This window comes from Bombus pascuorum, chromosome 7, assembly GCF_905332965.1.
Source record: "Bombus pascuorum chromosome 7, iyBomPasc1.1, whole genome shotgun sequence".
In the NCBI taxonomy this organism is placed as follows: domain Eukaryota; kingdom Metazoa; phylum Arthropoda; class Insecta; order Hymenoptera; family Apidae; genus Bombus; species Bombus pascuorum.
This window is the reverse complement of record NC_083494.1, coordinates 5,608,228-5,621,700: the sequence shown is the minus strand read 5'-3', so window position 1 is coordinate 5,621,700 and position 13,473 is coordinate 5,608,228. Positions and strand designations below refer to the sequence as shown.

Here is a 13,473-nt window from a genome sequence, read left to right as displayed (position 1 = left end):
TTCTTAATTTACTATAATTTATAACTATAAAACGCATGATTTTTTTTAACAAAGATATTGCTGGTCCTTTTACAAATTAAGAAGTGGAGAAGTTACGAAATAATACCAATAAATAGAAAATAAAGTATTAATAAGCAGAAAGCAAAAAATAAATGAATTTGTATTACGAACAATTTATATATAGACATGTGGTTATGAGCAACATCAATTTTATTAATCTTGAAAGTTTGTATTATCAAGTAAAATACTTATTCATCTTTTAGATTTGTACAAAATACTTTATATATCATACTACAGATATTTTTATTTATTATTTATAGTTAAACAAAAATTTTGTATTGTAAAGCACTAAGAAGAGATAAAATTTGTTATATTATCCTTTTTACAGTTTTAAATTGATTTTAATAAGTATTTTCACATAGTAAATTAATTTTACAAAACTATTATTTCGATAGCAAATAACTATTTTGACTTTTAGGTACATAATATCCTAGTGTAGTGAAACCTATATATGTATACTAAAAGGAAATACACTTTTAGAACATGCTGAAATTGGGTCTATAGGAATGTGATTTAGCCCCTACTTATTTATACCAAATAAACAGTTCATTTTTAAATGTATAATTACCACAATAAAACTTTAAAAATTATTTCTTTATACAAAGCATATCGCAAATATAAAATGCGAAATTGAATTCAATTATTATACATAATGGATGCAGTAGCTAAATTGACCTCTGTATTTGCATCGGATAAATCAGGTAAAGATAACATCACTGGAATCACTTGTATTTTCCCTGAATCATCTTCTTGTTGCAAGTGAACTACAGCACCTGATTGTAATATTTCATTTGTCATTATTTCATCTGCCATAATTTCTGTAGGTTCAATGTTATCTGCAGTTACTTCTTCTGTGTAAACTGTTGTATCTTCCATATTCATTATAACTTCTGCTGCATCAGAAGCTTCTCTGGATGTCTCTTCATATTCCTGAGAAATAACATGTATGTAAAAAATAAGAATCTAACGTAATAAAAAATAATATAGAACTATAAAATTATTTTTACCTGTTCATATACTTGTTCATATTCTTCTGTTATTTCTTGTTCTTCAAATTTAATCTGTTCTTCTTCAAATTTAACTATTTGTTCTTCTTCAAATTGTTGATCTGTCTGTTCTTGATATTCACTTTCAGGAACTTGACACTTTATATTATTTAAACTTTCGTGTTCAGAACAAGAAGAATCTTCTAATGCTTTAGGTTTACTATTTCGACTAAGTATTATCCTTTTAAATCCAGATCCTCCTAAGCTTTCATGTCGTCTTTCATGTTTATTTTTATCACCTAAATATTTAAAACGTTGCCTACATACACTGCAAGAATATGGTCGTTCATTTGTATGAGTTCTTTCATGACATACAAGTGCACTAACTTGTTTACATCTCCAAGGACAATATCTACACTGTAAAGGTCTTTCATCGCTGTGCCTATTTTGATGATGTTTAATTAACTGTATCTTAGTTTTCAAATTAAATCCACAGATTTCACAAGTGTATGGCCTTTCTTCAGAATGAGATATCATATGAGTTTTTAATCTGAGTTGATTCACAAATCTCTTTGAACAATGTGGGCACGGTAAAGTTCCTTCTAATCTGTTATGTGTGACCATCATATGATGTCTTAACCTCACTTCGGAAGTAAATGTTAATTCACAATCTAAACATTTCATAGGATCTTTCTCCATATGTGTGTTTTTAATATGCGTTCTCAAAATCATTTCTGTTTTGAATGTCTTATTACAATGATAACATGATGCTCTTCTTTTTTCTGGTGCCCCATCTATCCCTTCCTTTACACCAGGAAGCGTTTCATTGTGTATATGAGACATATGCCACTCTAATGATCTAGTTGAAATCATAGATCTATTACATATATGACAAGTGTATTGTCTACCATCCTTATGAACTCGGTTCCTATGTATAACAAGTGTTGAATGATTTGGAAACTTCTCACCACATACTTGACATGAACATTCTTTTAATCCTCTACTATCTGTCTTCTCATGTACTCTCATGTGTAACCTTAAACCATCTCTTCTATTAAATCCAACACCACAAGTATCACATCGATATTGACGCTGATCTTCATGAATTCTTACATGTTGCTTTAAAGTTGAACTATTTTTAAACATTTTGTCACAGTGTGGACACTGAATAGTATATGCTTTATGAGTATGCATGTGTTTAGAAAGGCTATAAAATGGTACTAATTTATGGCAAACTGGGCATTCTCTCTTATTACTTACAGGTTGATGTTTACGTATTCTATGATGTCTAAGGCTTGCAGGATTTTTAAAATCAGCTCCACAGTCCTCGCACAAATAGGCTCTTAAAGTTGTGTGTACAGATTTCAAATGAAAGCTAAGTTTTTGTTTGAATGCAAACTTTTTAGGACACTTTGGACATTGATATATTTTCTCCCAATTCATGTGTTGTGTTTTGACATGTTGATCCAATGTTCCTTGATGTTTAAACTTCTCACCACATACATCACATAATTGTCCATACTTATTATCACTATGTTTTTGTTCATGCTGACGCTTTTTTCCTTTTGAATCTAACGTCACGTTACAATATTTACATAGTAATTTTTTTTCACAATTCACATTATGATTTCGTTTTGCTTTATTTGTTGGAAATTCTGCCATGCAATCTTCACAAAAATGCATAATTTTATAGTCATGTGATCTCAAATGTTCTTCAAGAACTTCTTTAGAAGCAAATGTTTCTGGACAATAATCACATTCTAAATAATGTTCTTCTGGAATATAATCTGCTGGTTGACTTTCATCTATTAAATCAGGTAAGTTGTTTTTAAGGACTGCATTATTTCTGTCTTCATAAAGAGAAATAATATCCTCATCTTTTAATCTTGTAATTACAATTTTACGTTGTTTTAAATAATCTTGAAAGTCTTGCAAGTTTTTCTTTTTTTCTCCTAAAATTCTTGCTAACTTTTCAATATTTCCTTCTGTATAAGATTCATCAAGTTCTTTTTGAAGATATTCTTTCTTCTTTTTTGCTTCTTCCCATTTCAATTTAAGCTTTGCTAAACGTGATAAATATTCTTCAGTATTTACATATGCATTTGCATTTGTAGACTTTTCTTTGGCTGATTCTGCAATTTCTATAGCATCATCTTCAATTGTAATAATTGCATTAAATTCACTATCATCTTTATTAAACTGTATGTCTACAGCAGAATCATTTTCTATATGTGTAAAAGATCTTTGATTATCTTGACTTTCATTACGCTTAAAGTAACGAGATTCCTCAAATTTTGGAGGTGCAACAATATTGGCATGTCCACCTAATACTTTTTCCCGCTTTTTCTTGTATTCTTCTATTTGTTCTTCTATAATCTGCTCTCTTATTTCTAACTTTTTTGTTCGTTCTGGAAATAAATCTTTTTCTTTTGTAACTAATGTTTCATATCGTTTTAAAATCTTATCCATTGGTTTAATATCAAAATTCTTTCTCCCTGTAGATTTATCTTCTTTTTTCTCTAATGGTTTATCCATTTTCTTAACTTTTACTAACAATATTTCATTCGGTTTAGATCCTTTCACAGTAACATACATGATGCCATCTTCTTGATTACTGTTAAGGTTCAAAGAATTGTTTACATCGAGTTTTTGTACTTTTAAGTCTTTATGGCTTTTATCAGAAATATTTGTCTGGTAAATATTTTCATCAGTTTCTTCTGTAGATTCTTTTTTAGACTGTAATAATAACCTGCGTTTTAATATGTTTGGTTGTTTTGAACATTCTTTTGTACTTTCAGAATTATTGACGCTGCGTGGTTCAGTAGACTGATTATTACATTCTGTGTCTTCTACTTTAATGTATGTTCTCATACATTCATAATTATATGTTGTTTGGTTAATTTCAGTATTTTTATTATCTGAAATTGGATTATTATCAGAAACAATAGTTGATTGTGAACATTGTTTTGTATTTTCTTTCTGTTGAATATGTCGTCTTTTTGCACTTGGCATTTCTACTTCATCATCAGACTCTGCAACATCAGAACTATCAGGTTGAAAAGGAGGATCATCTGGATCAAATTCTTCTATTGATTCATTATCATCACTATTTTGTAAGACAGTGGTGTCTTCAAAAATTCCAGGTTCAACCTTACTTTCTAATTCTCTATGATCTGTACAAAGTTTCTTATCTTTTACAATATCTTCATTATCTTTTAATGAAAAAATTGCAGATATTTTTGGTATGGAAATATATTCTTTACTTGTAGATGGATTTTTTGTATTACACTGAACAGTATTTTCCATCTGTTTCTCGAAACTTCCTACAGGCTGCATTTTATTTAATTCTGCATTTTTTGTCACTGTATCTGTGAGACTAATGTGAATAGATCTTAATTTAACTTCTGCTTTTTTAATTTGCATAAAAAACTTATAACTCATTTTTAAGTCACAGATACAATCCATACACATTTGAGTTGATAAACTATCATATGGATTTATTTCTTCTAAATGCTTAATTTGTTGACTTAATCTCATTTGATTACCTTTTTCACTAAAAATATCAACTAATGGAAGTTTCAAACCGGCACAAGTCCTACAATACTTTTTTAATTCCTGTTTTGTTTGTTCTGATATTGATAGTTTCTTTTGCGCAGATACTTTATTGTGCAAAGAAATTTTAGTTAATTCATTTAAACTATTTGCATCATGAGTCAACAATTTTACACGTGGTGTAATTTTTTTTAATTCACTAATATCTTTAATCTGACCGAATATTTCTTTATTCGATACTAATCCAGTTTTGTTTGATTTACATGTTGTTTTAACATCATTGTCACATACATTAAGGATATTACTAGCAGTATGCTGAATACTATGTAATTTTACTTCACTATAATTATGATCCTTGTTTTTAACTTCAGTGTGCTGCATCTTTGAGCTATTCATTTAAAGTTCTCCCATTGTATTTTAGATGTGTATTTGGAAAGTTTGTATAATCTAAAAAAAAAAAAAGATGTTAATCAAATCAAATATATACATTTGTAACAGTTTACACAAAATAACATAAATAAACATATCTGATTTACCCTTTATGTAAAAATGAAAATTATCCTTTCTGTAACACTACTTGTGCATGTTGTGCTTATGATACTATTTTTTCTTCTTTAATTTTGTACAAAATAACTACATATAGCACATCCCATTATTATGAGTTTGTTGATTTATAAAAAGTTAATAAAAATTAGTTTAACTAACTAATATATATTGTTGTTACTTATAGAACGCTGTAGTTATTGATATTTTTAAACTCTTGAAGTTTATGTTTTCTCTTGTGAAATTGAAAATACCTTCGATTCCCTCTTTCAAAAAAGATTGTTTTTTTTTATTATCACCATAAGACAAATATAAAATTACATTTTCATAATCACAGGTATTCATTTTTCATTCAAAATTGAGGTTAAGTGAATATAATCATAAGGAGTATATACTCCTACATTTAAACATAACGTAAACGTAATCGGTGTGTATTATACCAATTTTTAAATTCGTTAATTTTACCTTATAATACTCGTTATCGGGAAGAGTAATAATGTAATTCAAAAGTTTTTCCAAACTTTGACTAATATAATTTCTTCGTAATGCTATCCAGATGGCGCAACTTAATGGCGCCTGTGGCGTTATGTTATTTTCGACCTACGCAACAGACATTCTACAGTTCCGAAATTCATGACTAGCATTCAATAGCCATAGAATATTTTCGTATACATTACTCTGTAACATATTACGAAGATCTGTCATAGATTACGATCCGAGAGATGCAAGTTTCATGAAAAGAATCGATTAATCTATGCGCACTTTGAAAGGGAAATTTATGCCACGTTCAACTGTCGTCTTCTGAATTCCTTTACCGAAGCTGTGACGTTGCTTATGTTTGTAATGGCCGCGATTCTATTATTCTATCTTTCCTATACAAAATATTAAATGACAAAAATTCAATTTAATAGTTAGCATATAATATCAAGTATATTAAGATAAAATATAGAATAGGTAAGTAAAATTTTTGCCATTTTAATTCAATTTAGCAAAAATACTTTTTTATGTGCAGACAGTGTACTGCGCACTTGCTTAACATGAAACCGCGAACAATTCAATTGACTACATAAAAAATTTTACATCTTTCCTTTTTTTAAAAGTAAAATATTTTTGATATAATTAGGCTGTGGATTTTTACACAAACGCATATTTTTAGGGATGTAATTAAAAAAACAGAACCTCAGTAAAAATTATTTTACATATCAAGTATTATAGAAAGCATTGTATTTTAGATTTTATATATTTTTTTATATTATGTACATTCTGTACAATTTTGTATTTTAAAATTTTTTATAAATACAGAAAAATCTGCAGTCTACTTATAATTCATTGTAAATTATTAAATATTTTATTAAAACGTCTTTATACCTAAATATCTTTTTATTTGTCATGGAAAATGTTGCATGTGATAATTTTTGCTGTATTATCATGTACATTAATGCTTTAATTTAAAAGATTTAAAAATACCTTTATAATTTTCTAGATCGAATTTATTTTCCATTTATTTAAACTATCCCTTATTTTGCATATGAATTTTCTATATTTTAATTTACTTAGTTAAAGCTTGAAATATTTTTTTATTTTAATATAATACTGTAAAAATTACATGTAAAAATCTTAAGAAAAATTGTACGTAGAAAGGTAAGAAATGATATACAAATTATTTCATGCAAAGAAAACGAATGGTGGGGCAGTTTGAGAAGAAAAAAAGCTTTGAAAAATTATTTCTATTAGATGAGGTTTATATCTTGCAGTCGAATTACATTCATGTAGAAAAATCGCGAATATTTATTATTTCTTCATGATTGATTGCTAAATATATTCTTTATTTTATATCGAAAGTCGGTTCATTCTATGTTCATTCGTTTAATTCTTTCTCTGTAGAAATGTACTGAAAGAAAAATAAAACTCAAACCCAAAACTTCTGGATAATAGCAAACAATTTGGTCAGTATTTCTGATCTTTTTTAAGCTGTAATATGTTAAAAAGGGTTATTTAAGTAAGCAAAATTTCACAAAAAATATTTTGCAGCCAATTATAAATATATTTAATTTTATTTTAGAACTAAACCTAAATCTAATTTCTATTTAACAAAAACCCCAGAAAATTTCGGTTTTTTATTTCGCGATTTTAAACTTAACCTTAACCTATGTAAATATATGTATTGTGTTGGGGGAAATTCGACAATTCAAATTGATCAATTATTGTACATACAATAGTATACAACAATTTCTGGCCAGTTCTAATGCTGCCCAATTTCTAATGCTTTCTATATAAAATATTAAACAATATTAGGTACAAAGATATAAGTAAAAGAAAATGGTATAACACATAAACATTGTTGTGTAGTTGCATAATAATACTTAAAATCTTTAAAATATCGTTTTTGAAATATAAAGCAATAATCTATCTTGATCTGAAATTTTTGCACGCCGCTATATATAATTAACAAGCAGAGTTAGCAAAGAATAAAGAAAAATTCGAATATGAAAAATAAAATACAAGAAGCAATAATTTTTTTAAAAAGTTGTACATATTAAATTTACATAAGAAAACTCCTATTCATTCGTAGGAAGAATTGCTGATAAAATTGAAATGATTATCCACGAAAATTTACAGATTAAAAATAAAGGAAAATAATTAATGTAACATAAAAGATCATATATATATATATATATTTGGTCAGTATATATATATATATTATATATGATCTTATCAACCTGGAGAAAAGGTCAATCAACCTGAAGATATATATATATATATATAAAATCTTCTAATAATCCTATATAAATAAGAATATGGATTGTAAATTGAGTCTCTTTATATGGTTGGAAAGCTGGAAAAATAAAATATTATTATTATCATATAAAAAGTATTTATTTGATATTTGTAATGTTAAAAGGCAAGTTAAGAAACTCTGACACCATGAGAAAATTTAAATAAATAAATTGTGTGTATTTTTTCATGTAACTATTTATTCTTAAATGCAGTATAACACATAAACATATTGATAATGTATTATTAACACTGATTCTTCATTTATAAACATAATATATGTATATCTGAGAACAATAAGGGTATTTTTACAGTGAACAGTCATATCTATGTTGTTATTTTTTCTACTAAATACTTTATAATATAAAAAAAATCACAATATTTTTGACAATGAAATTGAGCATTAAGCTACAAAAAACAAAGAAATAAACAGTAAATTACTGATAGGAATTTTTAGACAAAACTACACTAAGTTCTTTATATGAAATTAAACCCCATCTTCATTTAAAAATAACTTTTTTATTACTCAAAATGATATTTTTAATTTGTTGTGTTTAAAAAATATATATAACAATTGTATATTGCAGAATGTCATGAATGCAAACATTCTCATGTATCAAATACCATGATTTATAGGTTTAGGATCTACGGTTTTTATAAAACTTTTATAGCATTTGTCATTAATCAACAATAATGATTACACTTTGCATCTAATAATACAAATCTTGTAATAAAGATTTGTGTAGATACATAAAAATATTGTTCAGATACTAACAGATTTCATTTTGTAAGCAGTACAGGTTTTGGAACATTGAATCTTTTACTGTTTTCTTAAATTATTCTTTGATAATACTGTTTGCTTCCCTTTTGCAAATAATACCCTTACTTTAAAACATGTAATATCTTTCCTTTAAATTCATATTTGGTTTTTGAAATTAACTTTGTGTTCAAGTAAAATATTATTTTCGGGAGGTAACGCAAGACAGGCTCTTAAGATATTTTCGATTGCTGATCGTTGTCTGAACAATGCATTTACAATTGGTGTTCCTTGAGGAACTAATGGTGCTTTGCAAAGATACGAAAGTATGGAAAGTACACTGTGAAATCCAGTGAACTCATCTTTGGTATTAGCTACTTTGAATGTAATACGTGAACAAATTTCTGCTAAAAGAACCAGATCCAAAATAATTGGGCTAGCCAATAAAGAATCTTCACATGTATTATGTATTACAATCGTATTGTGTCCTCCAAGTAATATTTCTGATGTATATTCATCCATCGCTCGTTTACTATCACCTAATAAAGAATTAAATAACAATCCTGTATTCTGAATAGTAAATGGATAGTAAATAGTATATAATATTTAATAGAATAAATATATATATTTTTTAATACATACCGACATATGGAACGTATTTAATAACAACACAATGATCTGGCTTTTCTCCAGGTTGATAAAGGATTTTATTTGATTGTACCATATCATCTACAACATTGCTTTTTGAAATCTAAAAACAGAATTATATTAGAATATTAGTATTATAAATACATATTATACAAAATTAGATCTTTTCTTTTTCACCAAAATACCTCTTTTGAGCGAAATTGTTGAGGAGCAGATAAATTATAACCATCATTATTTCCAAGATGGTTATAACTAACAATTGATACTGGCTTAATACCAGCTGAGACTAGAAAATCTACAAGTACAGACTTTAATTTTGTTTGCCCAGATTTAAAATCATCGCCACTAATGAATGTTTTATGTTGCTCTGCTAATTCCATTGCTCCTGGTACGAAAGTATTTTGAGGTGATCCATTTATATATGTACACTGAAGCAATAACATATACACAATATTAACAAATTTTGCTAGTAATAATAAAAAGTATATTAATAATTTCAATTTAAAAATATAATACTAAATATATTTTACTCACTCCTTCCAAAGCAGCTGCAACAGCAAACACTGTACTTGGACTAATTTCTGAATGACCTTTGTTAATAGCATTTAATAAATTTTCTGCTGTATCATTTACACCGGGAATTATCTCCGAAAATCGTTCTGTGTTAGCAGTCCATAATATAATCACTTGATCCAAATTCTTTGTAGTTTTAAATTCTGCAATGTCTTTTCTAAGTTGTTCCAATTGTTCAAATTTTGTACCATAAATAATGTTATTTGCTCTTTTTTCCTAAAAGTTAAAAAATATAATATAGATTTCTTCTTAATATCCAAGTAAATAATAGATAAATATTTAAGGAAAAAGAAAAATTAAATTGAAATAATTACTTACCTGATTGGATGCAATAAAGTCAGGATAATATATGCTTTTTCTTGGTTTCATATGCATCATGTGTGGTACTAATTGCTTTTGTAAATTAATGTCCAAAACTTCCGCACGTTGCATAGCATCAGCTAAGTTCATATTTGAAATATCCCAACCATCAATTTCAATATCATCTGGATTTACCATTGGAAGCATCCAAGACATGGGAACATATACCTCTTCTTTGTTTCCTTTGCCTAATCTGATGGTAGATGCTTGAGTTAAGGAACCATACCTAAAATTTAAATAAAAGCTTTATATAAGTACATTATCTTACTTAAGAAGAAGAATTTTAAAATTTTTTATATTATTATTAAATTATCATAATTACCAATTTGCTTTTTGAATGCCATTCTTTGTTTCCCATGTCAACCTAAGTTTATTTGCTAATAATGCTGCGGTAATAGTGGTACCATTATTTCCACCCCATCCTACCAACATTAATCCAAGTTTTGGAACTTTCAGTTGTGTTCTAATTAATAGGTTTGTTGTTACAGGTGTTACCTATTACAATAAATGCATGTTTATATTCTGTAATATATTACTTTCAGACATTTAAAATAAATAATATTACACGTAGTAATTGTTAATATTTGTATCCAAGGTTTTTTTTACTAGTACACGAGTGGTGTACAATACAGGAACCTTTATTTTTTTCAAAAATTGAAAAATTCATTTCCAAAATTAAAATCATAGGGTTTGAGCAGCTGTTCATTTTTTTTAATTATTATATTTGTTCCTTCCCCCTAAAAAAAAATTTTTTAATACAAAATTTGTAAATTGAATATTTATACAATTTTTCTAAAAAAACTTTTCAACCTTAAATGTATTGATCGAATTAAATATCAGAGCCGTTTTCTTGATAAAAAAATTACAGCAATTTATTTATATAGTTTTTACGAAATGTATACCTTAGAAGAGACGTTTAAAAACAATATTAAGATATAAGATCTTTTTTTATTTATTTATTTATTGTTATTTTCATATATTAAACGCATAGTGAAAATAGTTGATGTTTCATTGCGTATGCATAATAATTACAATAAGGAATCAGTAAATATCACTAAGGGCGGGTATTTTAGAAGCTTTTTTTACTACCATGCTACATCCTATCATTTAATATATAAAACTATTATGAAGTGAACATTTTTAGAATATAATAATTTATCATAAAGTCCTTTGAGAAATGAATTTTCATAATGAAGAATTGCTTTGTATAAAATATTTTTTTTTTAAAGAAAGGAAAAGAACAAGTATGAATAAGTTAATACACATCATTTCAATAGTTTTGAAATTCTTTTTATATCTCCCATATACTTTACAAAAAATAATTTTTTTGTTTAAAATTAAATTCGATTATAATTTAATAACAACCTGCTAAACATTACTGATCGGATTTATTACTAAATAAAAAAATATAGAAAATCATGTTTTTCTTATTTTATAATTTTTTAAATTATAAAAATTATAAATTATAAATTATAAATTATAAATTATAAATTTTTTAAATTAAAAAGGAATATTTTTTAAATAGAAAGAAAGAATTATAAGAAAAAAATAAGAGGTATATTATATTATAATATTCTGAGTATACTTACCGTATAATTTCCACTGTTGTCTTCCGTAACATTCGTTGTTTGATACTCGTACTGTGCTTCGATATAATCTTCTGTGTATTTCACCTTCGGCGATTCAACGCGAATTTTCAAAGCCATTTTACTTGTTATTTAAATCTTTTACACTGATGATAATAGTTTTAAATTAGCTTTGTGGCAAATTCACAAAAAATGTACTTCCACAGGAATATTGGTTCAAGGAATATAGATTGATTGAAGGATTATACTCTAAATTTAATATCAAAAGATATATACATATATATATAAATTAACAATCGATGTATAATCGTTTTTTATAAATCACCATGCAACAAATGATATATGTATATGTATATTTATATATCCGCGATAAAGAAAATAAAGGAAAAAGTTCGTAGGGAAAGCGAACGTAAATGATACTCGAAGGTGAATATCCAAAACGTCGTGTTCGTAGCTGAAACGTAAATGTCGAGAATTCGTGCAAGCATGCGCTTTAAAAGAAATGTCGTGGCAGCTCCCTTCCACCCTGTATAACTGGCATCTATTATATTTGATTACCGCTCGGTTTTTATCAAGCTAACTAATCTCGCATAAACTAAACATACGCTTAGTTTGCAACTTCTTATTCTCTCGCCTTCCTTACTTTTTTGTTCCTTACAATCACATTCTGTGTTTTAACCTTATCTCCTGGATAAATATCTCGACGTTCGAATCGCTCGTGTGCGTGCATATATGTTTTCTCCAAGTTTTACGTTTTTCTTTTTTCTATCAAGTTCTTGTTTTAAGTTCTACGTTCAACCGAGTTTGTATCGCTCCTGCGTTATGAAAACGTCCGTTATTTCGACTAATGTGATTATTTTTTATCGTTAATACGCCAATTATTCTTCCGTTTTATAAATTCATGAATCGTTCCTTTAAATGAAAAGAGGCTATAAAATCCATGACATTCGGATGATCATAGAACATTTCGAATACCCTGGACTTTCTGACAAGTGAAAATAATATGTAATATATAAATTTATGTATACGTTCCAATAATTAATCGAATATCCGAGGTAGAATAAATATTTAAATTAAAACTACATAAGATCATGAGTTATTCTTCTAAATAAAATTGATAACAATGAATATATTTAATGTATGAAACAAAAATTTACATATGTATATATGTATATATAGCTATTACAATTATTTAATCTTAGAAAAATATTATGTCTATACAATTTTGTCAATATTTACTTTTATATTTTTATTTGCTATTATGTATATTATTCAATTAATGTGTATATTTGCTGAAAAAATTTAATGAAGTATTATATTTATACATTGACTTATTGAACTTAATGAAACCTAATATTTTATTTTTATTTATATTAATCGTATTTCTATATATTAAAATTTCTATGCATATTGGTTATGTACTTATATGTGTATAAAGCACATTGCACAATATATTCTAAAAAAACACGAGAATTAATATTTATTGAATATAGATAATAATTTGAAATGGTAATTTTATGTTGCTATGTACAATACATCATCTATGTACAATAAGTACATCATCGTGTCATTTTAATGCTATATATGTATATATATATAAAATTGTGTATTAAAAATATATTACAACGGCTTA

At 26.6% G+C, this 13,473-nt stretch overlaps 2 protein-coding genes across 6 annotated transcripts; both read right to left on the bottom strand.

Annotated features, from left to right (window-relative positions):
* Window positions 1–192: 192 nt before the first annotated feature.
* Window positions 193–5,960, bottom strand: LOC132909229 (uncharacterized). The gene is made up of 3 exons (XM_060963921.1): window positions 5,135–5,960; window positions 1,068–5,045; window positions 193–990 (listed from the first exon to the last, which is right to left on the bottom strand). Exons 2-3 carry the CDS (start codon window positions 4,992–4,994, stop codon window positions 697–699), a joined length of 4,221 nt encoding a protein of 1,406 aa, XP_060819904.1. The 5' UTR covers window positions 4,995–5,045; window positions 5,135–5,960; the 3' UTR covers window positions 193–696.
* A 2,150-nt stretch (window positions 5,961–8,110) lies between these two features.
* Window positions 8,111–12,364, bottom strand: LOC132909242 (inositol-3-phosphate synthase 1-B). 5 transcript variants are annotated; one of them, XM_060963953.1, is made up of 8 exons: window positions 11,844–11,979; window positions 10,820–10,991; window positions 10,577–10,749; window positions 10,213–10,498; window positions 9,856–10,110; window positions 9,507–9,749; window positions 9,316–9,424; window positions 8,111–9,236 (listed from the first exon to the last, which is right to left on the bottom strand). In XM_060963953.1, the coding sequence occupies exons 3-8, from the start codon at window positions 10,684–10,686 to the stop codon at window positions 8,833–8,835; spliced, it is 1,407 nt and encodes a 468-aa protein (XP_060819936.1). In that variant the 5' UTR covers window positions 10,687–10,749; window positions 10,820–10,991; window positions 11,844–11,979; the 3' UTR covers window positions 8,111–8,832. The 5 variants fall into 5 exon arrangements, with proteins under 5 accessions (XP_060819936.1, XP_060819932.1, XP_060819934.1 ...); XM_060963949.1 differs by lacking the exon at window positions 10,820–10,991 and having other exon boundaries at window positions 11,844–12,364; XM_060963951.1 differs by lacking the exon at window positions 10,820–10,991 and having other exon boundaries at window positions 8,111–9,212; window positions 11,844–12,361.
* Window positions 12,365–13,473: the final 1,109 nt, after the last annotated feature.

Coding starts and splice junctions, on each gene's coding strand:
- LOC132909229 (XM_060963921.1), bottom strand. CDS start 4,994: ATGAATAGCTCAAAGATGCAGCACACTGAAGTTAAAAACAAGGATCAT. Junction 991..1,067: donor ATGAACAAGTATATGAACAG/GTAAAAATAATT, acceptor GTTATTTCTCAG/GAATATGAAGAGACATCCAG.
- LOC132909242 (XM_060963949.1), bottom strand. CDS start 11,960: ATGGCTTTGAAAATTCGCGTTGAATCGCCGAAGGTGAAATACACAGAA. Junction 10,111..10,212: donor ACTTTATTGCATCCAATCAG/GTAAGTAATTAT, acceptor TTTAACTTTTAG/GAAAAAAGAGCAAATAACAT. Junction 9,750..9,855: donor TTGCAGCTGCTTTGGAAGGA/GTGAGTAAAATA, acceptor TTATTGCTTCAG/TGTACATATATAAATGGATC.